We start from the raw sequence: 27,890 nt of genomic DNA on the forward strand, positions 1-27,890 counted from the left end.
CATCTAATTATGTATCGCCTAAGCCGAGCATTCTATCGAAGGAACCCATTACCAAGGCCCTCCCAAGCGCAGCCGTTCCTCAAACGACACCGCCCATTCTCCACTCTTCCCCGGCACTCATCTCCGGGACCATCTGTATCTGAAGCCCCGCTATTCGACCACTACTACGAGTGAGTAACCAGCCCAGCCCAGCCCAGCCCTCTCTTCACACCCTCACCAACTAACATTCATGATAAAACCACAGTGCCATAGTAATAGGCGCCGGCGGCGCTGGCCTCCGCGCCGCAGTCGGTCTGACCGAGTCAGGATTCCGCACCGCATGCATTACCAAACTGGTAGCATACCTACCCTCTCCTCCCCGACAACTTCACAAGAAAATCAAACTACACAATAAGACCAAGCAATAACCATGAGATGTTTGAAAAAAAAATAGTTCCCCACCCGCTCCCACACCGTCGCAGCCCAAGGCGGCATCAACGCGGCGCTAGGCAACATGACACAAGACGACTACCGCTGGCACATGTACGACACAGTCAAAGGCTCAGACTGGCTCGGAGACCAAGATGCAATACATTATATGACGAGGGAGGCGCCGAAGGCTATCTACGAGCTGGAGAACTACGGTATGGCGTTCTCCAGAACCGAAGACGGACGTATATATCAGCGGGCTCTGGGGGGACAGAGTCTGGATTATGGGAAGGGGGGACAGGCGTATCGGACTGCTTGTGCGGCAGATCGGACGGGTCATGCTATGTTGCATGCTTTGTATGGGGAGGCGTTGAAGGTAATATTATCACCATATCTTGATTTTACTGTAGAAAAGGATGGAAAGTTTAAGAGACTGACCGATGGATGTGATTAAACTCCAGCACGACACCCAATTTTTCGTCGAATTCTTCGCCCTGGACCTCCTGATGGTCGAAGGCGCCTGCGTGGGCGTCATCTGTCTCTCTCTTGAAGACGGCACATTGCATCGCTTCTTCGCGCGAAACACCGTCCTCGCGACGGGCGGTTACGGACGGGCTTACTTCTCCTGCACTTCCGCACATACTTCCACGGGGGATGGCAATGCCATGGTTGCTCGCGCGGGCCTCCCTAACCAGGATATGGAGTTCGTGCAGTTCCATCCCTCTGGGATCCATGGCGCCGGGGTACTCATCACGGAAGGTGCGCGCGGGGAGGGCGGATATCTTCTCAATGCGCATGGCGAACGGTTCATGGAGCGGTATGCCCCGACGGCTAAAGATCTAGCCAGTCGGGATGTTGTAGCAAGGGCTATGAATCTTGAGATCCGTGAGGGACGGGGCTGTGGCCCGGAGAAGGATCATATCCATCTCCAGCTGTCGCATTTACCTGCGGAGCTTATCCGCTCACGGCTCCCTGGGATTCTCGAGACGGCGTCGATCTTTGCGGGGATTGATATCACGCGGGATCCTATCCCTGTTGTTCCTACGGTCCACTATTGCATGGGTGGGATCCCGACGAACTACAAGGGCCAGGTGCTGACGACTAGTAGTAGTCGCACTTCGTCTGACACAAACATCCCGGATAAAGACGTAGAGCCAGTCCCGGGCCTCTATGCAGCCGGCGAATGCGCCAGCGTTAGTGTACACGGCGCCAATAGACTCGGCGCGAACTCGCTCCTGGATATAGTTGTCTTCGGCCGGGCGTGTGCCCTCCACATCGCCGAGAGCAACGAACCTAACATGCTCCTCCACAATATCTCGCGCAATGATACCCCTCCGTCGAATCTTGGCCAAGGCTCTCTAGAAAACCTCTCCACAACCCTCCACGCAACAGGCGACCTCCCGTCTTCATCGCTCCGCCATAACCTTCAACGAGCCATGCAAACGGACCTCGCTGTGTTCCGCACGCACGAATCCCTCACCACCGGATTAAGCAAAGTGATTCAAGTGCAGAACGACTTCTCCACGCGACTCAGAACAAGCGATCGAAGTCTAATCTGGAACTCGGATCTCGTGGAGACGTTGGAGTTGAGAAATCTGTTGACGTGCGCGGCGCAGACGGCCAAGGCGGCGTTGTGTAGGACGGAGAGTCGGGGGAGTCATGCGAGGGAGGATTTCCCGGAGAGGGACGATGAGAGGTGGTTGAGGCATAGTTGGACATGGCAGAAGGATGAGATGGAGGAGGAGGTTAGGGTGGGGTATCGGGGAGTGATTATGGAGACGTTGGATGAGGGGGATTGTAAGAGTGTGCCGCCGGTGAAGAGGAGCTACTAGAGATTTCCTTTGGGTATCTTGTCAGATAAGTGTTGAGGTGGCCTGGGGGGGAATGGAGTCAATAGAGAGGACTGACGTGCTACTTGTCGCATGTACTCGAATGCAAGGTACGGGCCGCGGATGCAGAAACAAACCCGGTATGTTGCCCGATGTATAGACTTAGATCGTGGACCCGCTTCTGAGGTGCACGTGCATAGCTGCTCGCCGGTCAGACCGGCGCTTTGCTTGTGCCCAGAGACAGCCTTTTCTGGGCGATGGTGGCAAATGTTACTGTGAGAAGAGAGGCAGAGGGTAGAGGACATGATGATCCTGAGGCCCCCAGTCTCCGAGTATAAACCCCCCCCCTCTTTCCCTCCTCTTCTCCCATAATTTCCTCCACTCTTCTGCTACCAGTTTTTATTTACATACTGCTGCAATTTTTCCAGCCAGAAGTATCGACAGAACCCCTCTGCATGGATTACTCACTTCGCGGAGGAATCAGTCCTACGTATGTAGTGAACACCGAAGCACTAATCATAAATTATCATTCATTAGAGTAATACATGATCTTTCACTCAGTGAAGATCCTTGCAAACACCCTCAATTTCATTGTATCCTGCACTCATATTCTACCCCGTAATTAGAGCGCGGAAAATCGCACCAAACGCCGAAAACTTCGCGGAAAAACATACCCATCCGTACTCCGCGTCGAAAGCAACGGTTTCATTGTACACGCACATGAAACCTGGAGTGCTCACAGACAGATGCATCCCACTTAGCCACTGGTGGCAAGGTGGTCAAGCTTGTACAAGGGCTCCAAGTGGACGTTGCGCCGGAAGATGTAGCGGTTGATCCACCAGGGAAGCACCTGAAACATCTGGTAACGCATATGCATCCGAGTCGGGACTCCGAAGATGTAGTCAAGTTCTTCCAAAGTACGCTGCTTAGTCTCAGGGACCCACAGGAAGATCATAACAAAGGCAGTCACGTTCAGCGCCCTGAAAACGGTTAGAGTGGCTGCAAAAAAGACCGAGGTGGGCATAATCAGATAATGTCAGGACTCACGCGTAGAAGCCAAAGGCACCAGTTGGAGTCATAACGGCCAACATTCGGGGGAAGGTGATTGAAAGTACCGCAGCCCAGCCGAGACAAACTGCCACAGCCCAAGCCATTCCGACCTCTGCTTTCGTTAGCCTAGTTATGACTTGAGTACCGGGTATTCACACTTACCACGATGAGACAGAGGGAAGACTTCTGCGGAGTAAGTGAACGGGACTGGTCCCTCGCCGGGAGAGTAGAAAGCCGCGAACATGAAGACAAAGAGAGCGATGCATGCCAGATGCGCCGTCTGCTCCTTGGGGATGTAGAAACAGAAGCCTGCGGCCAGCAGAGTCCAAGCCATCTGGGGGAACGTGAACAAGAGCAGAGCGCGACGGCCATAAGTGTCAATGGTGAACACCGCCGGGAATGCAAAGATAAAGTTTACAAGCCCGAAACCCCAGGAGGCAAACAGTGCTTCGGTAACGTTGGCTCCTGCCTGCTGGAAGACAGTCGAGGAATAAAAGGCAACGATATTGATTCCACACATCTGCTGCGCAATCATCACGACGAAGGAAGCAAGGGTTGCACGGCGGATACGGGGAATGGTAAACAACTCGACAAATCGGGTGGCATAGTTGCTCACTCCAGCAATATCCTGCTCGACCTTGATCTGTGCGTAGATGTAGTAAAGATCACGCGCGGCCTGCAGCTGGGTGTTGCGCAAGCGGCACAAAGACTGGTAAGCGTTACGCATCTTTTCCTTCTTGATGTACCAGCGAGGCGACTCCGGACACATGAAGACACCAATCAGCAGAGGAAGCGCTGGAATAAAGGCAGAACCGAGCTGAAGTCTCCAGGAGATATCCCCAGTGTCTTTGACAGCAAGGTTCGCGGAAGTTCCCAGGAAGATACCAAAGGCGGTCCACAACTGCCAGCACATAACGAGACCTCCACGAACAGAAGCCGGGGTATTTTCTGCACAGAACATTGGGATTGTAGACGCCTTCAAGCCCATTCCCAAGCCCAGCAGCAGACGAGTCACGAACAGCTGAGGCCAGGTCTGACTGACGGCCGATCCAATAGGAGCAAGAAGGCAGAAGATGGCAGACATGAAAATAGCGCCACGGCGACCCAGATATTTGTTCAGTGGGTCGGATAGCCAGCATCCGATGACAGCGCTAGACATGTATGGAGCCCTATCCAAGAACATTAGTCTCAAGGTGATCTTCACAAGATACGGGGACAAGGGCTGCGCACGCATTGACGACACCGACAAGCCACTGGTTTCTCGACGCGTTTGGACCATCCTCAGGGATTCCAAGCGCAACAGGGAACGAGAGGTTGGCGCCTAGATGATAGATTTAGCTTAGCGAGGACTGCTATATTCAAGTTTCAGGGCAAACTTACCATTACTTCCGGTTTGATCCCAACCCCTGGCGGGAATATCAGCAAAACAGCTCAAAATCACCATTCAAGTTGTACTGAAAGGAAGCGAGAGTCTCGGGCTTGATACTCACTGGACAGCAGCTCCGACGGAGCAGAGAATGATGGTGAAGTAGAGAGCCTTAGGCTGACGCCACTTATGATCTTTCTCATCACGAATGGCAGTGATCTCATCACTAGTCATATCGGGCACTGACTGAAAGTCTTCGGGATCGCGTGCCACAAGGGCTCCCTTTTTGAGCAAGGGGAGAATATCAGTCAGCTGATATTCAGTGGCAAAGTCCTCGACATCTTGGACCACTTGAGCTGGGCTCAGATCTGCCAGGGGATTCTTGATTCTATCATGGAATTGGTTATTGGGTACACGACAGAGACACCAAGACCAGATCAAGTAACTTACTTGGCAGAAGTATTCTTGTTCAGATTAATGTGCTCCGTAGTGCCCTTCTCAGTAACATCGGGCTCATTGTGACTGCCGCTAACGCAAAGAAAGTGAGTATACATGACGAAGAAAGAAAAGGTAAACATGAAAGACACATACTAGGGGTCAACAGCAGAGTCAACCGCCTGAATCGGGGTCACCTCCTCCTTTGCCATGGTTTTTACCTGGCTTAGGATGAAAAAAAGCGCGTGTGGATCGAGTGCTTGCACAAGTTAGAGTACAGACAATCACTAGCCGCAATAGTGGGAGTGATAAAGGGAACAGGGCGCGTCGAAGCCGCGGCGTGGGGAAGTACGGGGATGAGAAAGAATGCACAACAGATGCGGGGTGAGATGGAGATGAAGTTAGGAAGGCGGAGGGAATTAAAAGACTTGAAGTAAGCAGGTGCGAGGGGAAGTGAATTAAGAGCGCACTGTTGGGAATAGTCGGGTTGAGCCCTGAACAAAGAGGCGAGGTCCGGTTGCATTCACTTCACCCTCCGGCTGCAGGAGGCTCTTACCAAGATGGAAGTATTGTGCGGTACTGTGATGCCTCCATTCTTCCCCGCGGGGGTCCTGAACCCGGGGTAGAAGATCTAGTGGCAATCCAATCAAACATGGGAACAGATGTAATTGATAGGACTTGTATTATCTGAGAGCATAAGCACCTTTCTTTCAACAAACTCATTGGAACTGGCACATGGCCATTCTATCTGAAGCTAACTGGAACTACATCTCCTTGATAATGTAGCTGTTTCCTCACTTCCGCGCACAAATACCCAGTGTATGGTAACAGGGCACTGCGGACACAAGTATTCTCATCATAGTCAGATCTAACAGGCTCCTGTTCGTCTGACATTTGGAATTACCACAATTTAGACTACTCCGGACATTCATTCCGGGAGAAGGTAACCTTTGCCAAAGAGGACTTTCCAAGAAATTGAGGCAACCATGGTACAGGCAGGTGACAGATGGCCAGATAGACTGATAGTGAGGGCTTGCACGGAATTGGATTTTGCACCCCTCCAACCGATGAGGAAATGCATGTTTGTGGAGGTGGGCTAGTCTGAGTCTGCTGACTTCAGCATAGGTACACTGGTCTTCATTGTCACCTTGTAAGCACTGACCGGTGGGGAAGAATAGCATATGTACAAACTATGGCTGAGAACATTGATCCGCATGCAAATGTTCAAAGAAAGCTAATGCAATGCTAGTTGCATCAGATGATGTTCTTTGGAGCTTCCATTATCCCTGACGACGACCAATTCTTTCAACTGTCCAGAAAACCTTATCGTATGAATGGAATTTAGATGGTTATGGACCAGACGCACCCGTACGTGGCAATCTTGCCCCTTGTAATTAGGCCTGCCTCTTTACTTTTTCCTAGTTTCTTCTCGTTTGCACCCTTATGGTTCCACTTGGCTAGTGTATGCATCGCATTGTAACGCCGTCAACGCCACCGTGGAGTTCGGGAGCCAAGTGTTGACAATTAGAGCGATGCCGGCTGGCAAATGTTGAGCCCAATGCAGATTGGTGGGCGCATTTATTGGCCACCTGCAGCCGGGGAAGGGAACGGACTGCCACTACTGCTCAATTATTTCCTGGGTTTAGAGTTAATTGAGAAGCGATTGGACACTGGTGCCCTTGGTTTTAGAGGACTCGACAAGTGGAACCACACAAGGCAGGTAACATGAGCAATTTAGTCGCTGTCTGAGCCAGTCTGTTCTCACAGGACCAGCCTGCCATTTCTATAGGAGCACTGTTTACGTACTTATTCCATATTCACGGAGATTTTTTGCCCACACTCCATTCACCCTTGCGTCATGCTCACGTGGAGGTGAGAGTTTATCGAGATAAATGGGGAAAAGCAACAGCGGCCCAATTTTTTCACCAGAGTGTATAACATTTTCTTTTCGAAAACACCCTGGCCCTTGGTTGATTTACAAAGACGGTAAGCCACGCAACTAGCCGATTCGATCAGCAGGTGTAACCGGACGGAGTAATCTTGGGTCAGGGGCGGAGCGAGGGTCATCTTGAAAGAAGTCGAGCCCAGTCAGCGAGTTTCTTTTGCCACTCAGAATCCGAAATGATGCTAACGTCCATAGTCCAAACTTGTCATCGATTATAGTTGGATTGGCTACTGCCTGTGAGGGCAAATATTACTGCCAAGCTATACCCCGACTTCCTGTGTTGTTCTCAACAGGTGACCAAACCCGCTCGTTGACAAGGCGGGTCGAGGGTTCGATGGATCTGGGGTTACAGCACCATGTGGGGATGAAAGGGATGAAGGGGTCTCGGCCGGAGGTTTGACTGGACAAAGCCTGGATTAGGCTTAGTTAGGCTCGAGGACGGCACCCAACGACCCTCCAATAAGCTGGCCCGCGCATCCTTTTGCCATGCTGGATCCAGACTTTACCTGTCTTCCCAGCCGCCTGTCCTGGCCACCTGCCTTGGATGACCCGCTCAATACGACACGGCCCGGGCAACAGCCTGGAAGTCGGGGGCTGGCGTCTGGGCCTCCCTCCAGGTAGCTTCCGCTTTCGCCTTACCCGGATATCGATATTCTTGATGTAGGTCGAGCTATAAGTGATGGCGGAGGTGGGATTCCAGGAGCGCATGCGTCGGATACTTGAAAGGAGACCCCAGCCTGTCTGATTAAATGGAAATCATGCCATAATATTGAAGGTTCAAGCCAAGTAATGGGTAGCGCACAGCGAAAAGCTGAGTCGGGATCTGATCCCAAATCACGCACTTCAGACGACTCGACTAGTCAATTTCGGTATTAAGCTGCTGTAGCCTCGACCAGGGTCTGCGCAGCTTTCCTCGGAAGGGACCATGCGACGTCAATTCCTACGATTCCCGAATTTAAGATCCCAAACTGTAGCTGAGGTAGGGTTTCCTGCTTACTCTAACCAATATATTCGCCGTTACGCTAATAAGTTCTGCGTCTCCAACTCTGAGGGCTATGTCTATATCATTGCAGAGCGAGACAAACTGGCGGGCGGCTGTTGACCCTAGTAGTAGCGGTCTGCCATGACGTTAGTACTACATTGAACCCCGCTGGTTCTCATCATATCGGACCATCTTTTATATTGCACTACGGTGTCGAAAAACAATGTAACCCCCCATCAGGATATAAGCACCAGTTGAGGGCGCTGCGTCGAGTCTGGACCTCGGAACTAAGACTGCTGTGACAGTGATCAAGAGTGCGCAGGCTAATACGTACTTTCCCTTACGCTGATAACTTGCTATTCATGGCCATACTTCAGGCTTTTTCTTTCATTTTTGTTAGACAAAATTAAAGGATTTCTTTACTTTCATCGCCGTGGACCTGCTAAGGAGTGAACCTCACAGATTACCGTAAATGGTTAGATCACATATGCGGGGAATCAGAAGTCACGTGTGAGTAGCAATCAGAGCCCCGGTTCCGAGATGGCCGACCGATGTGTGATATCAATCTTCTGTCGAAGGCCAATGCCTTGGGAATACCCTTATTCATGTCTTAACGGTGTGACAATGTTTCTTTTAAGATTGATATGATATGGACTTTTTACAACAGGCGCCCCCGTCTGTGCAGGACCTCTTGCGCGCTGGAGAGCCGTTCATCCCGTTTTCCGAGTATTCTGTTCAGGACATCACTCATCTGTCAGAAGACGAAACCACAAAATGGGTGGAGACAAAACTCCGCGATGGGAAGCCATTTGTTATACGTGGCTTCTCTCGACTGAAAGAATGGGACAGGTCGGTTCTGAACAATGAGAGACTAGGCAGCCTCTCTTCCTCAGCAGGTATGCCCACGACATAACAGCCTGAAAAGTGTAGCCGTTGACATCTTTACGCATGGACAGCGATACCGGTAAGAAACTGCCACACCGGGCGAGATGCGAAAATGCGGCTCCAGGATCTCCTTTCGCAGACAGAATATGCTCGTACCGGCAATGTCCGAGAGTTGTACGTTAATATGATTACTGTTCCGAGCGTAAACTGATAGGCAAGCCAGTTTGTACGCAAAAGACCTCCAGTGCCCACAGGAATGGATCAAGGCATTAGATGCATTTCTTCCTTCAGCTATGAGACATCTTGGGTCTCTTGACTTATTCCGGACGTTGCCAAAGGAGATAGCGCCGGAGGTGCTGATGGCGTATGTTGGGACTCGGAAATCTTCGTGAGTCTCTGCTGCCTTCCAGACGCCTATGTCCACTAACCATGTTATAATGGGGTAGTTCAGGATTTCACAGATGTTTTAGCGGAACAGTTGCGCTGAATCTATTAGTTGAATCAGAAGGTAAACGCATGACGAGACATATTTGACGTTCTCGACAAACGTTCTGATGATCGGGTTAGGTGCTGGCCCTGGGTCCATCTGCTTTGGCACCGATAAACACTCACAGGCCGTATACGATACATATATGGAGAGATTGGGAAAGTCTCCCCATACCGATTGGACCGACGTTTCTACTACCCAGCTCAAGTCCGCCAATTTTCCTATATACATTACCCATCAGCAACCTGGAGACTTGGTAATATTTCCTTCAGCTACTGCCCATCAAATTTGGAATATCAGTCCGATGGTTACTAAGGTAGTCTGGAATGTTATGCATAGCTCTTCGCTTGTCTCTTTCTTCGACTACATCCAGCCATTCTACCAGCGATACTGCCATGCAGACACTGGCCGAGTCCCTCTAATCCCGTTACATGCCTTAATCCGAGGTTCTCTAGGAACTGAGGACGAAGCTCTTCTCCTGGACGTCTTTCTAAAATTGCTGGATGATGAAGCTATTGAGACTGACTCGGTCCCTCCAATGAAGACCGTGGATACCCAGGGGGCCGTGGTAGAATGTAATTTCTGCGGCTTGACAATATGGAATCGGCATCTGCACTGCGAGCAGTGCGGCGACTTTGACTTATGTCTGACGTGCTTTATCTCTGGACGCAGCTGCAAACACGTTGCTGACTATACATGGGCCGAACTCATTCCGCGCGCCTACTGCATGGAGGTTATTCAGTCGACTCGGAACAGACTGCGTGGTCGATTACTCTCCCGAATCAAACATCCAAAGTATGACCTTTCCCTTCAAGCATACGGGCTCTATCTCCCTCACAACCTATACTTTAGTCCCGTTTCAAGAGTCTTATGTGATCAAGAGTGTGCCTCTAATTCTACCTTTTCCAGGCAAAAGTCTCTGGGCGCCTTGGCTGCTGCCGCGGCAGATGCACGGAAACAACCGATGATGGTACGGAATAACCCCAGTATCTCTGTTTAGCTTGGTATTGAAGGGGCACGAACTAAATAAATCAGGAGCGACTCTGTCACTTGTGCCGTGACAGTCATCCTGCCTGGAAAGGGGTGGCATGTACCCAATGCTCCGCATTCTTTTGCTTCCGGGGCCTCCATCGACACTTTGACGTGGATTTGATACCCTTTCTGAGGAACACAGATCCATGGGTATGTCCAAAGTGCTCCCATTTTTGCAATTGCCGATGCTGCCACTTCCCTCTTCCTTACTCTAGCAAAGACAAGCCTGTGCGGTCTCGGATCAAGTCGATTGATCCTCGCGGTCGAATCATGGGGTTCACCGACAACGTATTCGACCAAAAACGAGGCAAAAGAGCTAGTATGGCTACTCATAGCGCATCCCTCCCGCCTGAAGTGCCTTCCCGGGCACATAAACGACCGAGAACCCAGGTTAGTGATGAAGAGGCGGAACTACCACGACAGCAGGAGGACTATAGTACTTTCACAAATCGTGGTATGGTACAGTCGCAAAGTACAGAGGATACTATACACTCAAGCGCTCGTCCCTATGTCATGTCTTCACGGAGTATAGGCCCGAAAGGGCAGCTCCGTATCAGTGATCTCGTTGAGGAACATAGCCCTGCTGAAGCTGAGCCTTCCTTTCAGGCTCCCTTCAGGCACGCATCTCCTCTACTTTCCCTGACGCCAGGAGATGGCGCATTCCGACGGCCGGCCAATGAGCCGAGTGTTCCAGCCACTACAGATGAAGCCAGTATCTCTTTTCTTGAAAGGAAATTGGAAGAGCTCCGTCGATATGCCGATGAACTTCTGGATCTTTCCCTGGTGGACTCACATGCGAAGGTTCAGGAGAAAATCAGTCAGTTGCAGGGTCAGATTGAAGAGCGCAAGCGACGGAAAGCGGAGGCGCTGTTCGACAGCCTCGATCGGGATTTCCCAGAACTTGCCACCGTTGCGAGAGAGGAAGCGCGAAGACGGGGATTGTAAATCGGGATCTAGCTTATATATAGAGTACTAATGGGCGTGAAGAGCACCGCCAATAGACACTGGTCCACTGATCCAAAACAAAACAAGGAAGTTAGTAGTTGTAGGCTAGGAGTGCAGGTAGAGGTAGGATGTATAAAACCCTGAGACATCCTTGAGAAAGACCAGGAAGTACCCCTGTAAGAAGGGATCTTCAGCAAATAACAAAAGTTCACCAATGACTCGCAGACACATTGAATTTTGGGCTGCGTGAGTGAGGCCCCTGGAAGGAAGAGGACAAGGCGCCCGACACCAGAGCAGCGGAAGCGATCCAGGGAAGCAGGCGGAGTTCCAGCCGGCGTCGATCGTCACCTCCACTTCTCCCTCGTCCTCCCACATCACTCCGGACTTTCCCTCCCTTTCTTCCATCCCGGATTCAGTCCAGTCTTGCTCCTCGTATCTTGATCGGCTCGAAAGCTTGTCTTGACTGCTCTTACTGCAGCAATCAACACTCTTATTTCTTGTTGCCTTACTTCCTTTTTGTTGAACCTAGCCTGGTATGTTTCATGTTTGTTAGCTCATCGTTGGCGCCCTCTAGCAACGCTTCCCCTCCCTCTCACTCTGCGCAACTGGCGGACCTACCTGAGTTTCGCGCAGACGAAGGGACCCGTCGATTGACTCACTCCGGCGAACACATCGCTTTCTTGGAATTGACAAGCCCCATAGGCCTCGTCCTTGGCCGTGAATCGGTCATCCTACCCCCCGACGAGGGCTGTCGGTAGCAGGCCAAACACACTACGAACCCTGACCGCCTCCACCACCCACAACTAGCTCTCCTGGGGACGATTCCACGCACTCTCGCCCTCCCTCTCTTGCCCCTCCGTTCCTTCACTTCCAGCTGGGTGAAACGCTAGCTTCGAAATTACTCACACAACACCTTTCATCGCCGCGAACCGCATCCCTGCCCCGCCATGCCCTGTTTCAAGGGTCTCGCCGTGAGTATACACACTCCGGACGGACCTATCTCCGAATACTCCATTCAACGCCAGTCCCGGGCGTCTCGCATAGCTTGCTACATCCCCGTGCCACCACCCAAGATCCCTGAATCCGGATCTGGACGCCCTGAGCAGTCAACGTTCGCTATCTCCATCACCCTTCTCAACCCCGGCCAAGACGTCCCATACTCCGCCCCGAAACCGACCCCCGACAACCCCGCACCCAAGCCGAAGGTAGTTGGTGGGCTACCCGGGACTACCGGCGAGCGAGGCCAGTACAGCAGCACGGTTGCTCCGTACCAAGCATTGACTAATTCGCCAAATGAAACGGTCGCCGCCTACATCTACTTTGATGGCCGGGCCAAGGAGGAAGTGGCCACACTGCTGCGAAGGGGTGAAGAAACGTGGGTCAACTCTCGATGGGTCAGCGTACCGGTATCAGAGGGCGGAGGTCTCGCCGAACGGGAGTTTCTCTTCCGCGAAGTCGGACTAGAAAGATGGCTGAACGGCTTGGACTTGGAGGGTAAAGACGCTGCCGCCAAGATCGAGCGCCGACGACAAAAAATGGAGAAGCGCCGAATCAAGCGGGAAGCAACTGGAGATCTGGAGATGGACGCAAAGTCGGGCAAAGGAGTCATGCGCTATGGCAACGATGCAAAGTCCCCGCTAGAAGATGTTTCGGACGACGACATGTCGTTCTCCGATTCGGACGATGACCCGATCCCCGAGTCTGCGGGTCAGATCAAGGTGGCTTTGTTCCGTGTCCTGGCATCTGGGGAGATTAAGCGCGGAGAGTACTCACCACAGTTCGATGCTCATGACGATGATGACGAAGCCCAGGGCGAGAATGGACATAAAGGGGCAGCTGATGCGGACATTGATCACACAACGAGCTTTGCGAAGCCAAAGACGCTCGACCCCAAGACGATTAGCACGCAGACCGTGACAGGCATCGACCCGTCCGACAAACCTTACGCCACCTTCACATTCATGTACCGTGGCGAGCGTGAGTTAATCCCCTCTGGTTCAAAGTAGAGTTATCGACTGACTAGGACACAGGTCAATTGCAAAAGATGGGAATTCTGAGAGACCCCAAGGCGCAAGAAACTCCCGGATCCGCAAAGCGTCGGTCCTTGCAGCCAGACTTCGCCAATCTCGGTCCCCTGAAACCGGGCGGCACGGTCGGATTTGTGAACTTCCGCGACAGCACAGAAAGAAAGAAAGGCAAGAAGTCTGGTGAGGATGACGAGATGGACAGTGAAGACGATGAAGACAATTCGATTCTCGGTAAAGCAGATGAAGAGGAGGGCAAAGAAGATGATCTTCATTTGTCTCCGGACGATATCCGACGGCAAGGGGAGCTCGCGGAAAGTATACGCAAAATAAAGGTACGTCAAGTACTGATACTAGTGTCTCTACCACCGGCTAATTGTTGTACACAGCTTAAACGTCAGCATTCGTCTGCCTCGTTAGCTACGAATACACCTCCGGCCGAGAGTGCGAGCCCCAATACAGCCGGGGACACGCCTGCGACCAACGATCCGTCCACTACTCCGCCCGCTGTTGCTGCGGCTACGGCCGCTGAAACCCCCAAGCCAGCCGCTAACACGCTGAACGGAGGATTCATCGGCAGTCCATTGAAGAAGCAACGGGCGAGCGTCTCACATTCTGATGAAGACGCCATGCGCCGACGAATGGAGTCGGGACTTTCCCAAGAGATTACGAATGTTGGCCCAGGTGACAGTACCAAGGCAACCAACTCCCTTGAGACACACCCGCAAAAGCCCCAGGAGACCGAAGATGAGGAACTGTAACCGGTTGCTTCAACTCCCATCATCCATGCCCATATTCAGCGATACAGATGTCTACCCACAATTTTTGCAACCTCCTCTTTTTTTTCTTTTTTTTCTTGTTCACCTCAGACGCCACGATGGATTGGTGCGAGACGGCGCGCTAGCCAGCTGTGCCAGACCGCAGCACCATCTACACTCTGATTTGATCTTTTCTCAATTCTTATTTACCATTCTAACTACAGCTGACATCTACTGTTTGGATATGGTCCATTTCTGACGAAAACATCATGACTAAGTACTTTTACCCTCTACTTTCATATCCATCTCTCTCAGTTCTGTGGGCGGCTGGGTAATTGATTCTCTAGCTAGAACAGCGGACAGGCGAAGGTAATTGATATAGACGCAATGAGTCACGCAAGTTGCATTTAACGATTTATGCTACGTTCTTGGATCCCGTTCGTACCTGTAAAGCCTAATGAAGGAGACGTAGGCTGTAGCCGGCGCTTGAATGGCAGCCATAGTGTGGATGACGCTGCTGTGGGAGCTCCCTACCGTGGTCCGTTTCGAGTGGAGAGCCGCTCCCCGCCGACCAAAAATCTTTCCTTCCCTCATGTTGAGACCAACACCACCTCATGCCAACGCCTGCATCCAATTCTTGCTGATTGTCTGAAGGAGTCCCAGGAGATACTGTATTCTACTTACCGCTTCCAAGAGCCATGCCATTGACACGTTCCTCCGATCCCCTGGTGTGGATTGATTGCGAGGTGCGGCATTCCTGTGCTTCTACCCCTCTACCAGCTACCAGCCGCGACTGACGAACTCCAAACATTTCGATCGGCGTGTAGATGACCGGCCTTGACCCGGACACCGACCAGATTCTCCAAATCTGCTGCTTCATCACCGATGCCAACCTCAACCTCCTCGAACCCCAGGGCTTCGAAACCGTCATCCACCACCCGACCTCAGTCCTAGAAAACATGAACGCATGGTGCATCGAGACCCACGGTCGCACAGGGCTGACGGCGGCCGTGCAGGCCTCGACCACCACCGCGGAGGAGGCTGCGACGGCTCTTTTGGCCTATATCCAGAAATACGTGCCACAGCCCCGGCGAGGACTGCTGGCGGGGAACAGTGTCCACGCCGACAAGGCGTTTCTGGCTAAGGGACCATACCAGGCGGTGCTAGAATGGCTACACTATCGGATCGTGGACGTGAGTGCACTCAAGGAAATGGTACGACGGTGGGGTTCAGACGAGCTACTAGAGTCCGTGCCAGGGAAGAAGGAGGTCCATCTTGCCCGGGACGATATTCTGGAAAGCATCGAGGAGATGCGATTCTACCGGGGGCAACTGTTCGGATTGTAGCCGAATATGTCTGAGCGAGGGAACGGACCCGGGAAGCTCTTCCCACAAAAGATCCCAACGTACACGAAAGCATAGAGAGGGGTAGACCCCAATTACAATGTAGACAGCTGGATGGATGCCCAATGGATCCGGGATTGCAGCAAGAATGGCCGGTTTTTTCCAGGCATCTGCAGCTCGAGTGTCGTAGTGTACAGTGTATCGCGATGGGGGGATCGAATGAAGCTCTGGCCTGAAGTCATCATGCTGACATGGGCCCCTCCTGGTGGGGTCCTGGCGTTGGGCGAAGACTCGCAAAGTCGAAGCTAATTGCCAGTCTATATTTACTTCCTCCCCGCTCGTGTCTCGCCGGCTTCCCTTCCATTCTTTGCCCCTCCCTTCTCCCTGCTCCTTTTCCTCCCCCTGTTTCTCTCGCTTCAATTGTCGGTGAGCTTCTCCTCCCGACGTTTCTATATCTTCCCGTCCATACCCCCTCCAGCTTCCCCTCCCCTCCCTCTTTCTCTCTTTCTATCCATACCATCTCTATACCCCCCCTCCCCTCCCCACCATGTCCGTTCAAACCGTCTCCATCACTCCCTTCACCGACCAGAAGCCGGGAACGTAAGTACCTTGATTGACTTTCCTTGCTGCCATGTCCTCTGGCTTTTAAGTTATGAGTCGTCCTTTTAACTGACACGACACCCAGCTCCGGTCTTCGTAAGAAGGTCAAGGTCTTCCAGCAGCCCAACTACTCCGAGTCCTTCGTCACTAGCATCATCCTCTCTATCCCCGAGGGTGCTGAGGGCGCTTTCCTCGTCATCGGTGGCGATGGCCGCTACTACAACACCGAGGTCATCCAGAAGATTGCCAAAATCGGTGCCGCTTATGGTGTCAAGAAGCTGCTGGTCGGCCAGAATGGCATCCTCTCCACCCCCGCTGCCAGCAACCTCATCCGCAAGCGCAAGGCCACCGGTGGTATCCTCCTGACGGCCAGTCACAATCCTGGTGGTACGTAATTCAGCTATCAGGCACATGGACTCCACACTGACAGTATGCTGCTGCTACTCAGGCCCTGAGAACGACTTCGGTATCAAGTACAACCTTGCCAATGGCGCTCCCGCCCCCGAATCCGTCACCAACAAGATCTTCGAAACCTCCAAGTCCCTCACCTCCTACAAGTACATTGACATCCCCGATGTTGACACCACCACCATCGGCTCCAAGACCTACGGCCCCATCGAGGTTGAGGTTGTCCACTCCACCACCGACTACGTCACCATGATGAAGGAGATCTTCGACTTCGACCTCATCCGCGATTTCCTCGAGACCCACAAGGACTTCAAGGTGCTGTTCGATGGCATGCACGGTGTCACTGGCCCCTACGGTGTTGACATCTTCGTCAACGAGCTGGGTCTGCCCGCCAGCAGCACCATGAACTGCGAGCCCAAGCCCGACTTCGGCGGTGGCCACCCCGACCCCAACCTGGTCTACGCCCACGAGCTCGTCGAGAGCGTTGACAAGAATGGCATCCACTTCGGTGCTGCTAGTGATGGTGACGGTGACCGTAACATGATCTACGGCGCCAACACCTTCGTCTCCCCCGGTGACAGTCTGGCCATCATTGCCCACCACGCCAAGCTCATCCCCTACTTCCAGAAGCAGGGTGTCTACGGCCTGGCGCGCTCCATGCCCACCTCCGGTGCCGTCGACCGCGTGGCTAAGGCCCAGGGCCTGCAGAGCTACGAGGTGCCCACGGGCTGGAAGTTCTTCTGCAACCTGTTCGACAACCAGAAGATCTCCATCTGTGGTGAGGAGAGTTTCGGAACTGGCAGCAACCACATCCGTGAGAAGGACGGCCTGTGGGCCATCGTGGCCTGGCTGAACGTCATCGCTGGCGTTGCCAAGCAGAAGCCCAGCGAGACCCCCAGCATCGCTTCCATCCAGAACGAGTTCTGGCAGACCTACGGCCGTACCTTCTTCACCCGGTACGACTACGAGAACGTCGACAGCGACGGTGCCAACAAGGTGATCGCCACCCTGTCGGAGAAGGTCGACAACAAGGACACCTTCGTTGGCTCGACCGTGTCCGGCCGCAAGGTTGTCGACGTCGGCAACTTCGCCTACACCGACCTGGACGGCAGCGTGACCAAGAACCAGGGTCTGTACGTCAAGTTCGACGATGGCAGCCGCATCGTCGTCCGTCTGTCTGGCACTGGCAGCAGCGGCGCCACGATCCGTCTGTACATTGAGAAGTACGAGAGCGACGCCAGCAAGCTCGGCCTCGCCACGGACGAGTACCTGAAGGACAACGTGGCTCTGGCTCTGGAGCTGCTTAAGTTCAAGGAGTACATTGGCCGTGAGGAGCCTGATGTCCGCACATAAGCAAAGAGCATGATTGATGTTCATAGCGTTTTTTGAGTAGTTAATAAGGAATAATCAGTATATTTCTCTTTCATATATCCTATGCTTTCCTCCATCCTTAGACAATAAACCATTATATATATGTACCCTGACCATAAACTCAAAACCACAATAGCATCATAAAACAGATCATGTTCTCATAACATCATAACCAGTAACCAACCCATCATTACAAAGTACTACAAACCCACCCCCTTAACCTTACCTCCCCACCACTCCCCCCACTTAACCACCACCTCCTCCCTCCTGGCCTCCTCCGCCGCAAACACCACCGCATGACTCCTAACCGCCTCCTCCAAATCACACCCAACAAACCTCCTCTGTGCCTCCGCCACCCCCCACCCCTTATTAACCACCGCATCCACAGCATCCACAAAGCTCCTCGCCAGCCCATAGTCCCCTCCGCCATGCGCCTTCTCCTCCTCCGCCGGCCTCTTCGGCACCGTAATCGTCGTAGTCTCTCTCGTCTGGAACGAGTAGATGGTGATCGTGCGGCTATCGTAGGTGATTTCGCCCAGTGTGCCGTATACCCGGCCGCGTCGCTCGCATTGCTTTTCGGTGGGGGCGATCATGTGAAACATGGCGGTTTTGGGTGGGTCGGACGAGAAGGTTATCGTTACGGTTTGGTCGTCGCAGACGTTATTGTCGGATTCGTAGACGCAGCGGCCGTACCATGGGCGGGAGTGGATGGAATCGTTTGCGTCCGTGGTGGTGGACGTTTGGTCGTAGTCTTCGCGGAGACGGGTGAGAAGGTGGGATTGAGCGAGGGGGATGTGTTCGGTGGGGATGGGGTCAGACTTGTTGATTCTAGGGGTGGTGGTGGTTGTTGCTTTGGGGAGGATATCTTCGATGTCTTCGCAGACGATGTTTACGGGCCAGTCTATGTCGCCTTTGGCGACGTGCATGTCATTGTAGATTCGGACGGCGCTGTAGATGCAGTCTCTTTCTGCGGGGCAGGAGAGACAGTTTGTTGCGGTGCCTGCGGCGGGGGGTTTTTGGGATTTGCGGAACTGGGTCAAGGAGCCGGTGGAGATGATGGTTCGGGGGTGGATGGGTTGTTGTTGTTGTTGTTGCGAGGTTGGGTCTGAGGAGGGAGGAGGGCTGGAGAGTAACCACATGATGAAGTCGATGTCATGGCAGGATTTGGTTAGTAGGGAGCCGTCCCCGTTGGGGGTTTCTCGACGCCAGTTGCCGCGGACATAGCTGTGCGAGAAGTGCCAGAAGCCGACGGGTTCGGTGTGCTCGAGGGAGACGATGTCGCCGATGACGCGGTCGAGAAGGAGGAGTTTACGGAGGAGGATGTTGTGGGGGCTGTAGCGGAGGACGTGGCCGATGGAGAAGATGTTGGTGTGGAGGTTGGGGGTGAGGGCGCGGTAGACGGATAGGCAGTCTTCTAGAGATAGGGCGAGGGGTTTCTCGCAGAGGATGTGGAGTTGGAGAGGGGCGATGGCGTGGAGGATCTCGACGTGGGTGGAGTCAAGGGTGCAGATGAAGACCCCGTCGACACCGACCCGGGGGTCATTATTGGTTTCTCGGCGCTGTTGCTCCCATTGTAGCCAGGCGCGCCAGTCGGGGAATTCCTGGCCGTCTTGGGGAGTGCCGTGTTCGCCCCAGATGTAGGAGCGGCCGAGGTGTCGGCGCTTGAAGGGGTGTGGTTCGGCGACGGCGTGGATGGTGCCTTGAGTAGCGGTGGTGACAGCACGGGCGTAGGCGGTGCCACGAGATCCAGCGCCAATTATGAGGAAGCGGAGAGGACGGGGGGAGGGGGAAGGAGGAAGAGAAGTCGTTGGAATGACGGGTTCTTTCATGATGAGTTCGGGGAATGGAAATGGAAGTAGGAGAGGGGCAATGAGGGGGGAATGAGGGGATATAGTATTGGACTAAATACAAATGCAAGGGATCGCCGGGTGCGGATGATAAAGCCGCGTCGCTGGTTGGTTGGTGGCATCTTATGTCATCGGCTGATAACAGCAGGCCTCACATATAGGAATCACGACGCAGTTGCAATGAAAGGTAGAGTACCAAACTAAACTTGGCTAGTAGACATTATTCACATTGAAATTATAAGTAGATTAGCACAGAACCCTCACAAATGGCACGAACATGCAAAGAAAATGAATTGGGGTATCCATAAGAAACAAGCTAGCAAGTAGTACAGAATCCAGACATGATGACCATCGCCAGTCCGGGAACACCACCCGGGAACCCTATGTATAACTCCTCCACGTATGTACAGAGCACCAGTATATACCCTCATCCCCCCGGAGAACCTCTTATATACTCTCCGTAAACCGACTGCCCCGACTGCCATCGAAGCTCGGGTGACTTCGTCCGAGCGCATCAGGCCGCTTGGGCATTGTCGGGGAGAGCGCTCCGACTTGCGAAACGACCCGTGGCCCGGTTGGCTCATTGGACAGACTGGCGTTGGCGGACCCGGTAACTGGTGTGCGGGCTGGCGATGGTCGAAACACCACAACACCTCCCACCTCCGCCGCTTCTCGAGTATAGCTGGTATCCAACGGCATGCCATACGGTGTCGCCACGGGCGGTTGCGTTGGCGGTGACCGTGGCTGAACTGGTGAGCTTGGAGAAAAAAGCGTGCTCGGCTCAGACGCAGTAGGGGATCCCGGTTCATATCCACCGCCGTAGCCGTCCCCTCCTGACTGCAGCACTGAAGGAATTTTACGGCCGGAGATCTTTTGGAACCCACGCTCGCTAGGCTCAGAGCTTAGTGTACTGTCGGTGCGCGTCGTCATGTGCGACTGGCGCCATCGCTTCATAAAAGCTGGCGCAAAGTATGACGCAGTAAACAAGGGGTCGTCGCTAGACCGCCGCGATGTCATCTCCGCCGAGCGCGGGAGAGAGCCTTCAGCTGTCCCGGTCGTGTCAGGCTCGGGGAGAGCGTCCCCAGATGGGGGCAGGATGTTCTTCTTGCGGCGGCGGAGCAGCCAGACAACAATTACGAACACGAACATAGCAGCAGCCACGCCACCAACCACACCACCGGCTATCTTGCCTTTAGTTTGGCTGCTCAGGGAGCCCGAGCCCGAGCCCGAGCCCGAGCTGGAGCTGGAGTTGCCCGAAGAGGATGAAGGCGAGACACCTTGTCCGGTGGCAGTTGCCCCTGATCCTCCGCCCCCTCCATTCGAGGCCGTACCCCAAGCTCCGTAAAGCGAAGTGGTGGAAGTAGAATCCGATGAGAAGGTAGATGTCGTGGCGGAGTTCGTCTGAGTCACGTAGGAAGTCGTAGATTGTGAACCGGATCCGAACACCCAAGCAGAGCTTGAGCCAGTAACCTGGCTAGCGTTTTGTGTGCTACTTGGACTGGAGCTAGACAATGCGCTTGATGGCTGGGGGTGTGCAGAAGAAGGAAGAGCGGTTGCAGTAGAGCCGAATAGCGGAGTAGACGTCTTCGAAGCGGCGGGCGCCGACGACGGTGGGGCGGATGAGGACGGTTCAGGTGTACTTGTTACTGCCGGTGTGTCTGCGGTCGGAGAAGAATACGCAGGCGAAGCAGTCAGGGATAGATCTACCGAAACGGTGGCAGAAAGCGACAGGAGCAATGAGTCAGTGTCTGTTGACGAGCCTGAAATCACGGGAACAGTCGACTCTTCAGATATCGTTGTCGGTGCAGTTGCCGAAGTGCCGGTGCTAGCCTGCGAATTGCTGTCGACCACGTTGATGATAGTCGCAGACACCGTAGCCTGATCCCCCGTGGCTGTGTCTGATTGCTGGCGCTTCTCGAGGGACAATCCCTGACTGTCGTGCACATCCTGTGCCTGCATCACCAGGTCCAGGGTTAGCTCACCCTCCATCCCAGTTCCAACCGTCTGTTGCGGTATAATTGTCGGCGTCGCGGGGTTTTCTGGACCCTTCCCAGTTTCGCTGAAGTATGCAGAATCCAATTGATATTTCTTCCGCATCACTCTGTTGAACCGAGCGTGTCCTGTGCCATGATGGGCCATCCTGATAACATCCACGTCTGGCCGAAATATCTGTGTATGTGCTGAAGTGCGGAGACTGCTGACCGCAGCTTCGCAAAATCGAAAGAATGGTGAGGGAAGTGATCTCGAAATGAAAGCGAAGGACTGTGAAGTGAAGGGAAGTGTCTGCCTGCACGACACGAATTCTGACGGCAAAGGAGCGCGGTGATTAAGTCGATCGAAGGCGACTGTAGTAAAGTCGAACACAAGGAGCGTATAGAAAGAGACGATAGTTGACTTTTGAGTGATGGTAAAAGAAAGGCGGCAAAGGCGAATAATACTAAATCAATTGTCGAAAGAGTGACTGCGGTAGAGTTGAGCGGATGAGAGCTTCCACGTCTATTAGAAGACTCGAAATCGTAGCGAATACCAATGAGCGGACGTCGGCTGGGATATACAGCCGACAAGTATCGAATGATTAGAGAAAGAAAAATGACCGAAAGGCATCAACAGAGATCTATTCGCCAGGGTAAGGAACCCGTCAGCATCGAGCAACATCATCCTATCACCCAGCATTCAACCCATACAATCGCAAGTCGAATCACATACCTGCAAGAACGAAAGGACAGGAAAGAAAGAAAACACGGCGACTATTTTCCTTTTTGTCTTTTCTTTAAACCGAACTATCCGTTTTCGAGCTTCGCAGGTGGTTATATCTCAAGCGCCCCTCGAGTCCTAATCCATAATTGCCGCACAAGCAAGTGTACTGAGTGAAACGTGCACGTCGGTCGAAGAGATTAATATCACCACCCTTTCCCTTTCCCTCAGGGCCCGTCAGGTACGAGGTGGTGATTACTGGATGGATATGTATGCCGTTCCCACAATTGACCCTCCAACCGGGACGAGGATCCACGTCTAGACCAAGGTTCCGGCCTCGGGATTGCTACCACTCTTGCTTCACCTTCTTGGTTCACCCAGGAAACTTTGGCGTGGTTCGATTGGGTCCTTTACGGCATCAATTCACACCGAACGGGATTTACCGCCTGCTCACAAGTTGACGGGTGCTGAGATGAGTCAAGTGCGTGGGCGAGTGATTGCCCGTCAACGAGATCCCGTCTGCTGCCTGCTTGCTACCTCCGGGGAGACCTAGGGAAGAACCGAGAAGGGGAGAAGGGAAAAAAGAAGGTGTAAAGAAGGCAAAGAGGGGAGGAGGGGGGTGAGAGGGGAAAAAGGTAAGAGGTTAGGGTAAAGAAGACGGTGATCGAAGGTGATGAGAAGAGGAGGAGGAGGAGGGGGGGAAAGAGTAGCAGCAAAGTCTAGGGAAGAGAAAGACAGAATGGAAAGGGAAGGGAAGCGAGCGAAAGAGCGACGGGGTCGAGACAAGCTAGACTAGTTAGTCGTTAGGCAGTCCGTCAGTCCGTCAGTCAGTACTAGTAGTAAGTGACCCGCGTGGGAGAGCATCGATCAGGCCAGGCCTAAGAATAACAACCGTCTGGTCTTAGACCTGCAGCGTCACTAAGGCACAGTGGGTGCGGTTACCGACCCATCCCGGTTATGGACTTAGTACCACTTCAATACGGCCGAGTATGCCCAAATGAGCGTGTTCTTTTGCCAGGAAATTTTTTCTTTTCTGCCTTCCCTCGCCCCATTGGGGATCACGTAAGTGAGAAGAAATTAGTTATAACGATAGTGAGATCACTCCTTCTGCTGACGGCAAAACGGGAATTATACCCGACCGTAAAAATGTCATGATTTGCTTGCCGAGCTGCAGCTCCTATGTACCCCATCCGGAGAGAGTGGGCAGCAGCCGCAGCGCTCATCCTTGTCGCTGGTACGTGATAATCCATCCCTACCTACATATACATATGTCTGGGAGTCCGTGGATGGACAATTGCTTTTTCTCTGGTTTGCGCAGACCAGCTCGCTTGGGGATTCGTCAATACACACGAATTCTCGTACGGCAGATACAGTACGATAGACTCGACCCAATTTGGGGAAAGACATGGATTGCTCTTCGTCATTGGTCCGGGGCGCTGTCCGAAAGGGGGGAAGCCAAGCCTGAGTTTAATAAAACGCCGGGCGCTAAGTTTCATTAGATGTTTGTTTACGCCGGACACACAATCTAACTAGACCACGCCTGTTAATTAGAGACCCGGCTGCAATATCATCCAAGTGCCTATCATATCTCATCATTCACGGTTCTATCCCGTGTCAAAGGCCGTCTAATCAGGACTATCTACAGCAGGTAGACAGACGACCTAATCCCGTGGTGGTCTAGTTTTCACACCGAGCAATCCTGCATACAAGTTCGACCTCGCAGACAGACAGGGGGCCAACAACCAGATCTTTCGTTACTAGTCCACATAGCAATCCTGTCCGTTGCTGATGCTGCATGCGCTAGCAGGGTGCAAACAAGACATCACCAATACCAATTCATAACCCAAGAACTCACAGCAAGCAGGTAGATACGGCAGGATTTCGACCCCATGAGGCCACCAAAACAACAAGACAACATCCACACCCTCACCCACACACGGGATCCATCATCTAATCGAGAACGCGATTCACTAATCCACATCACCAAGAAAAAAGTCCATCTAGAGTCTAGAAACAGACACCCACAACGTCCCGAAGTTCTTCCTAGGTCCCACGCAATGATGCAAGGGACTCACTCCCTAACGACTTTCTAAGGCTTTAGCCGCTGCGATGTCACCACTCACCACTCACTCTGCAAGGTACGCCCCATCTGAATCACTCTCATCCACAACAGACGATGGATCGTCGCTATCGAGATGAACAGGGACTAGTCGAGTCATGCAAGAGGATGCACTCCATAAGCTCAACTCAGTTAGCTAGTATCAGATCCCAGCAGTAGATACCCGAGTCAGCTTATAATATCTTCCCAAAACAAAAAGAGAAGCAAAAGAAAAAAGAAAAAAAAAAGGAGAATATTGGTGACTAGGCAGACAAACAGAATTGGCTGCGGTTTTGATACACGTATACGTACGTATGTCTCTTTTCCGTGTCTCAGAGCCCCACCTCACTCTTTAGAACCCGCTATTTATATCGCAGCCCGGCCGGCTCCTGTCATGTTCATCTCCCGTCCGGCCATCGAGAACAATCTTGGAAGCTTCGAGGAATGTTCATCATTGCTACTGGAAGATCTCGGGGAGTAAAATGCTTATAACTGAATCAATCATGTGACATGTAGGACGTGATTTGCATTTCTCACTATATGCAAAAAATCATGATCAGTCTGACACAGTACCTAAGTGATCGACATTCTCGTCATGCAAGATCCTAGCATATATCTACATAAAAGAACGTCAAGCAAAGACATTTAGCATTCCTCAATGACTTATCGACAATCATCATGCTAAAAGCTCTGATGGTCATAGATTCATCTCCCCTAAGAACTATTCACAAGACCTCTTCGTATGCTGCTCCCATGACTACCAGACATCATCGTTACCTTGTCGTAGCTAAAACAATAGACGAAATAAATTGCTCTCGAAATGAATGACTAGCAAAAGAGTCCCTCACTAAGCTCTCAAACCACCATATGATTCAAGCAGAGTTACCTAATCAACCACTTATTACTATCCCTTTCATCTACAACCCCCCTGTGTGCATCTCTCCTCTCCCCGCAATATTTCGAAACATCCAACACACCCATAATACCGCCTGACATAGTATAGATGACACAAAGTGGTACTAGGTACTATGAAGAATATAAATCTGCATTGCGTATCACGCAGCCCCCAACTTCAGGCTCCTCCCTCTTGAATCCACACACACAAATCCCAAGATCAGATTCATATTCTCAAAAGTAGCACATTATGCCACATCATATTGAAACAATGTGGGCGTGTCTCACTATCATGCCGCGTCGGGCCCTCATATATATTAAGTGATGAAAATCAATTAGACCAGACTTGGATGATGTAAATGAACGGCTGGCTGAATGGTTGTGTGGGATAGTTTTGGATATTGAATCTGCTTTACTCTTGTAAAAATATTGAACACTGGATACTAGTAGTAGCCAGAATCGTATGATGGAAGCTGTTGCCGGTAGCTTAGTCGTGGCTTGTTGATGAGGCCAGTGTAGAATTGATTGGTCTTGGATTGGAGCAACGAAGAGCAATAATGCACAGATTTAACTCATACACGAGTTGCTCATCGAGTAGTATGCTCAAGACTAAGGGATCACTGTTCGACAGTTTACTGCATCAGGATTAGTCTGCCGATGGGAACGGCGCATTGCGTATGTCGACGCACTTAATTCATTCCACATATTGGAATACCTTTCTATCAGTATCAATGCAGGCTAGAGAAGAGAGAGGAAGAAAGAACATGGGAATGGAACCTGCTTCCAACTACCTGTCGAGACAGAGAAGAAAGAAAAAGACTGTGTCACAACTATACAAAGGGTCTGCATCTCGCCAGCCACTCTCCTTGCTTTTTCACTCCTCAACCCCTCACCCTACTCGCATGTCTGACCAACGGTCTAAACAGAAGGAAAACTAGTTAAAGACATAGAGACGCCGTAAGACGACTGACGAACGCTTGTGCTACACATGAAGGGGTATTAATAATGGGACGAACATTATTAGGTATGAACTTAGAAGGTCTCAAGCTCATCCGCCCCAGCCTCCGCTTCGGGAATCTCAAATCCCTCCTGCAACACATGTTAACCTCGGATTCGGGAATCAGAAGCCTCCTTGACAGGCAACAAAAGAGGTCCGGCTAGTGTGGGATCATACCTCCGTCGAGTACAGAATGCCCTGGATGTGCTTCACCAGGGAGTCATCATCCTTTTCGAGCTCCGGATCGGCCTCGATGGCGCTCTGAAGAAGCAATTCGATGTCACGCAGCTTGGCAAAGTAGAAATCCCTCTCCTTCTCCAAGCCGGCGATGGCCTCCTTTTGCGTAGCAATCTCCTGCTGCAGCGCAGACACGTTGGCAGCGCTTGCGGCACCAGCGACACGGGGGCGGGCGGCGCCAATGGTAGGCGTAGTACCACGGCGTGCCGCTCCGGCGGAGCTTGCACCTGCGCGAGAGCCACCCGCAGTGGCGGGGGGACCACCGGAGGCCTTGCGACGAGCGGCGGCATCGTAGTCACCACCCGGGTAGTGTTGGTCCCAGTACTTCTTCGTCCACTGGAGGAACTCAAGGTTGTCCTGCATACGGCATTTCGTGAGAGATTCGACGGGAATCGGCTTGTCGACCTGGTGTTTGGCAAAGACGTCTAAACAGGCCTGTGTTAACGGAAACAGCGTTCCCAAACCACAATTCGTTCGGAAGAGGCGTACTCTGAAGAACCTTGAAGTTCTGAAGGTAGGCGTATTCGGTGTTGACGTTGAACTTGACGCGAGACATGGGGACATCCACTAAAAGGCAACTAGTAAGCCACATATCCAGGCGGGGGTGGAAAAAAAGGGGTGGGCTCGTCACGCCAACTCACTAAATATCGAATCGAAGATCTGGCACAGAGCGGCACTGTACAATCATTCTGTCAGCCTATGGGCCTGAGACATATCTAATTGTTTGTTGAAAGCGCTGCTGAGGCGTCTGCTGCAGCCGACTTTCCACGTCTGTCAGGGAGGTTCCTACCCAGTTCCGCACTGCTCAACCTTGGTCATGTTCAACTGCAGCAGGTTGTTGATCCATGCCAACAGCTCTTGTCTGTTATCCTGGATTGTTAGCCTTGGGTGCACAGGACCAACGAGCCGTTCTGAACAGAGGCAGATGCCCGACGAACCTGGATTCCGACATAGTGGGGTAAGTAGTGTAGGAGAAGGCTGAATGCCGGGCTAGAAGGAATGCAGGGTTTGGCAGGGGGTTGCAAATATCGGAGAGGAGTTGAGATAAGAATTAGTAACAAAGAGAAACACCCTGTAGCGCTGGATCTGTCTTGTTAATTTCGAAGAAAAACAAAGGCCAAGTTGAGCAGATGGGGATGTTTTGTTGCTGTCGACAAAACCCACGGGACTGCACACGCTAAGCCGCTTTTGGAAAATCCACAACGGTACCTAGCCTCCCCAATCTACGGATACCTCAGGCTAGAATTGCACCAGA

General features: G+C 52.4%; 10 protein-coding genes across 10 annotated transcripts; 5 read left to right on the forward strand and 5 right to left on the reverse strand.

Annotated features, from left to right (window-relative positions):
* Positions 1-9: 9 nt before the first annotated feature.
* Positions 10-2,240, forward strand: BO85DRAFT_475794 (succinate dehydrogenase flavoprotein subunit; the record flags this gene model as incomplete). The annotated part of the gene is made up of 4 exons (XM_025662746.1): positions 10-170; positions 245-335; positions 434-784; positions 870-2,240. The coding sequence occupies 4 exons, from the start codon at positions 10-12 to the stop codon at positions 2,238-2,240; spliced, it is 1,974 nt and encodes a 657-aa protein (XP_025518282.1).
* A 754-nt stretch (positions 2,241-2,994) lies between these two features.
* BO85DRAFT_517905 (galactose-proton symport) lies at positions 2,995-5,735 on the reverse strand (the record flags this gene model as incomplete). The annotated part of the gene is made up of 8 exons (XM_025664944.1): positions 5,245-5,735; positions 5,104-5,181; positions 4,778-5,041; positions 4,668-4,693; positions 4,518-4,608; positions 3,450-4,456; positions 3,285-3,399; positions 2,995-3,217 (listed from the first exon to the last, which is right to left on the reverse strand). The coding sequence occupies exons 1-8, from the start codon at positions 5,298-5,300 to the stop codon at positions 2,995-2,997; spliced, it is 1,860 nt and encodes a 619-aa protein (XP_025518283.1). The 5' UTR covers positions 5,301-5,735.
* Positions 5,736-6,864: 1,129 nt separating this feature from the next.
* Positions 6,865-7,302, reverse strand: BO85DRAFT_446919 (uncharacterized protein). Its single transcript, XM_025659610.1, has 2 exons — positions 7,221-7,302; positions 6,865-7,155 (listed from the first exon to the last, which is right to left on the reverse strand). The coding sequence occupies exons 1-2, from the start codon at positions 7,224-7,226 to the stop codon at positions 6,934-6,936; spliced, it is 228 nt and encodes a 75-aa protein (XP_025518284.1). The 5' UTR covers positions 7,227-7,302; the 3' UTR covers positions 6,865-6,933.
* Positions 7,303-8,664: 1,362 nt separating this feature from the next.
* Positions 8,665-11,364, forward strand: BO85DRAFT_436025 (uncharacterized protein; the record flags this gene model as incomplete). The annotated part of the gene is made up of 8 exons (XM_025658558.1): positions 8,665-8,911; positions 8,972-9,074; positions 9,124-9,288; positions 9,362-9,408; positions 9,468-10,182; positions 10,297-10,357; positions 10,562-10,569; positions 10,635-11,364. 8 exons carry the CDS (start codon positions 8,665-8,667, stop codon positions 11,362-11,364), a joined length of 2,076 nt encoding a protein of 691 aa, XP_025518285.1.
* A 947-nt stretch (positions 11,365-12,311) lies between these two features.
* BO85DRAFT_366464 (uncharacterized protein) lies at positions 12,312-14,149 on the forward strand (the record flags this gene model as incomplete). Its single annotated transcript, XM_025655780.1, has 3 exons — positions 12,312-13,341; positions 13,395-13,723; positions 13,778-14,149. The coding sequence occupies 3 exons, from the start codon at positions 12,312-12,314 to the stop codon at positions 14,147-14,149; spliced, it is 1,731 nt and encodes a 576-aa protein (XP_025518286.1).
* A 595-nt stretch (positions 14,150-14,744) lies between these two features.
* BO85DRAFT_446924 (oligoribonuclease) lies at positions 14,745-15,737 on the forward strand. Its single transcript, XM_025659611.1, has one exon. The coding sequence runs from the start codon at positions 14,974-14,976 to the stop codon at positions 15,490-15,492; it is 519 nt and encodes a 172-aa protein (XP_025518287.1). The 5' UTR covers positions 14,745-14,973; the 3' UTR covers positions 15,493-15,737.
* A 151-nt stretch (positions 15,738-15,888) lies between these two features.
* Positions 15,889-17,922, forward strand: pgmA (phosphoglucomutase PGM2). The gene is made up of 3 exons (XM_025657700.1): positions 15,889-16,089; positions 16,175-16,476; positions 16,538-17,922. The coding sequence occupies exons 1-3, from the start codon at positions 16,037-16,039 to the stop codon at positions 17,848-17,850; spliced, it is 1,668 nt and encodes a 555-aa protein (XP_025518288.1). The 5' UTR covers positions 15,889-16,036; the 3' UTR covers positions 17,851-17,922.
* A 146-nt stretch (positions 17,923-18,068) lies between these two features.
* Positions 18,069-19,728, reverse strand: BO85DRAFT_415642 (Gfo/Idh/MocA family protein; the record flags this gene model as incomplete). The annotated part of the gene is made up of 1 exon (XM_025657701.1): positions 18,069-19,728. Exon 1 carries the CDS (start codon positions 19,695-19,697, stop codon positions 18,069-18,071), a length of 1,629 nt encoding a protein of 542 aa, XP_025518289.1. The 5' UTR covers positions 19,698-19,728.
* A 7-nt stretch (positions 19,729-19,735) lies between these two features.
* Positions 19,736-22,232, reverse strand: BO85DRAFT_225784 (uncharacterized protein). Its single transcript, XM_025654741.1, has one exon. The coding sequence runs from the start codon at positions 21,852-21,854 to the stop codon at positions 20,163-20,165; it is 1,692 nt and encodes a 563-aa protein (XP_025518290.1). The 5' UTR covers positions 21,855-22,232; the 3' UTR covers positions 19,736-20,162.
* Positions 22,233-26,049: 3,817 nt separating this feature from the next.
* eb1 (microtubule-binding protein BIM1) lies at positions 26,050-27,743 on the reverse strand. Its single transcript, XM_025657702.1, has 6 exons — positions 27,574-27,743; positions 27,426-27,497; positions 27,277-27,311; positions 27,125-27,202; positions 26,576-27,060; positions 26,050-26,490 (listed from the first exon to the last, which is right to left on the reverse strand). Exons 1-6 carry the CDS (start codon positions 27,585-27,587, stop codon positions 26,434-26,436), a joined length of 741 nt encoding a protein of 246 aa, XP_025518291.1. The 5' UTR covers positions 27,588-27,743; the 3' UTR covers positions 26,050-26,433.
* Positions 27,744-27,890: the final 147 nt, after the last annotated feature.

This window comes from Aspergillus piperis (assembly GCF_003184755.1).
Source record: "Aspergillus piperis CBS 112811 unplaced genomic scaffold BO85scaffold_4, whole genome shotgun sequence".
NCBI lineage: Eukaryota > Fungi > Ascomycota > Eurotiomycetes > Eurotiales > Aspergillaceae > Aspergillus > Aspergillus piperis.

Excerpts from the sequence above, each read along its gene's own strand:
- pgmA (XM_025657700.1), top strand. The coding sequence starts at position 16,037 with ATGTCCGTTCAAACCGTCTCCATCACTCCCTTCACCGACCAGAAGCCG. Across the intron at positions 16,090-16,174 it reads ACCGACCAGAAGCCGGGAAC|CTCCGGTCTTCGTAAGAAGG; the intron begins GTAAGTACCTTG and ends CACGACACCCAG. Across the intron at positions 16,477-16,537 it reads GGCCAGTCACAATCCTGGTG|GCCCTGAGAACGACTTCGGT; the intron begins GTACGTAATTCA and ends GCTGCTACTCAG.
- BO85DRAFT_225784 (XM_025654741.1), bottom strand. The coding sequence starts at position 21,854 with ATGGCCCATCATGGCACAGGACACGCTCGGTTCAACAGAGTGATGCGG.
- BO85DRAFT_446924 (XM_025659611.1), top strand. The coding sequence starts at position 14,974 with ATGACCGGCCTTGACCCGGACACCGACCAGATTCTCCAAATCTGCTGC.
- eb1 (XM_025657702.1), bottom strand. Across the intron at positions 27,312-27,425 it reads GTTGAGCAGTGCGGAACTGG|TGCCGCTCTGTGCCAGATCT; the intron begins GTAGGAACCTCC and ends ATGATTGTACAG. Across the intron at positions 26,491-26,575 it reads GCATTCTGTACTCGACGGAG|GAGGGATTTGAGATTCCCGA; the intron begins GTATGATCCCAC and ends CATGTGTTGCAG.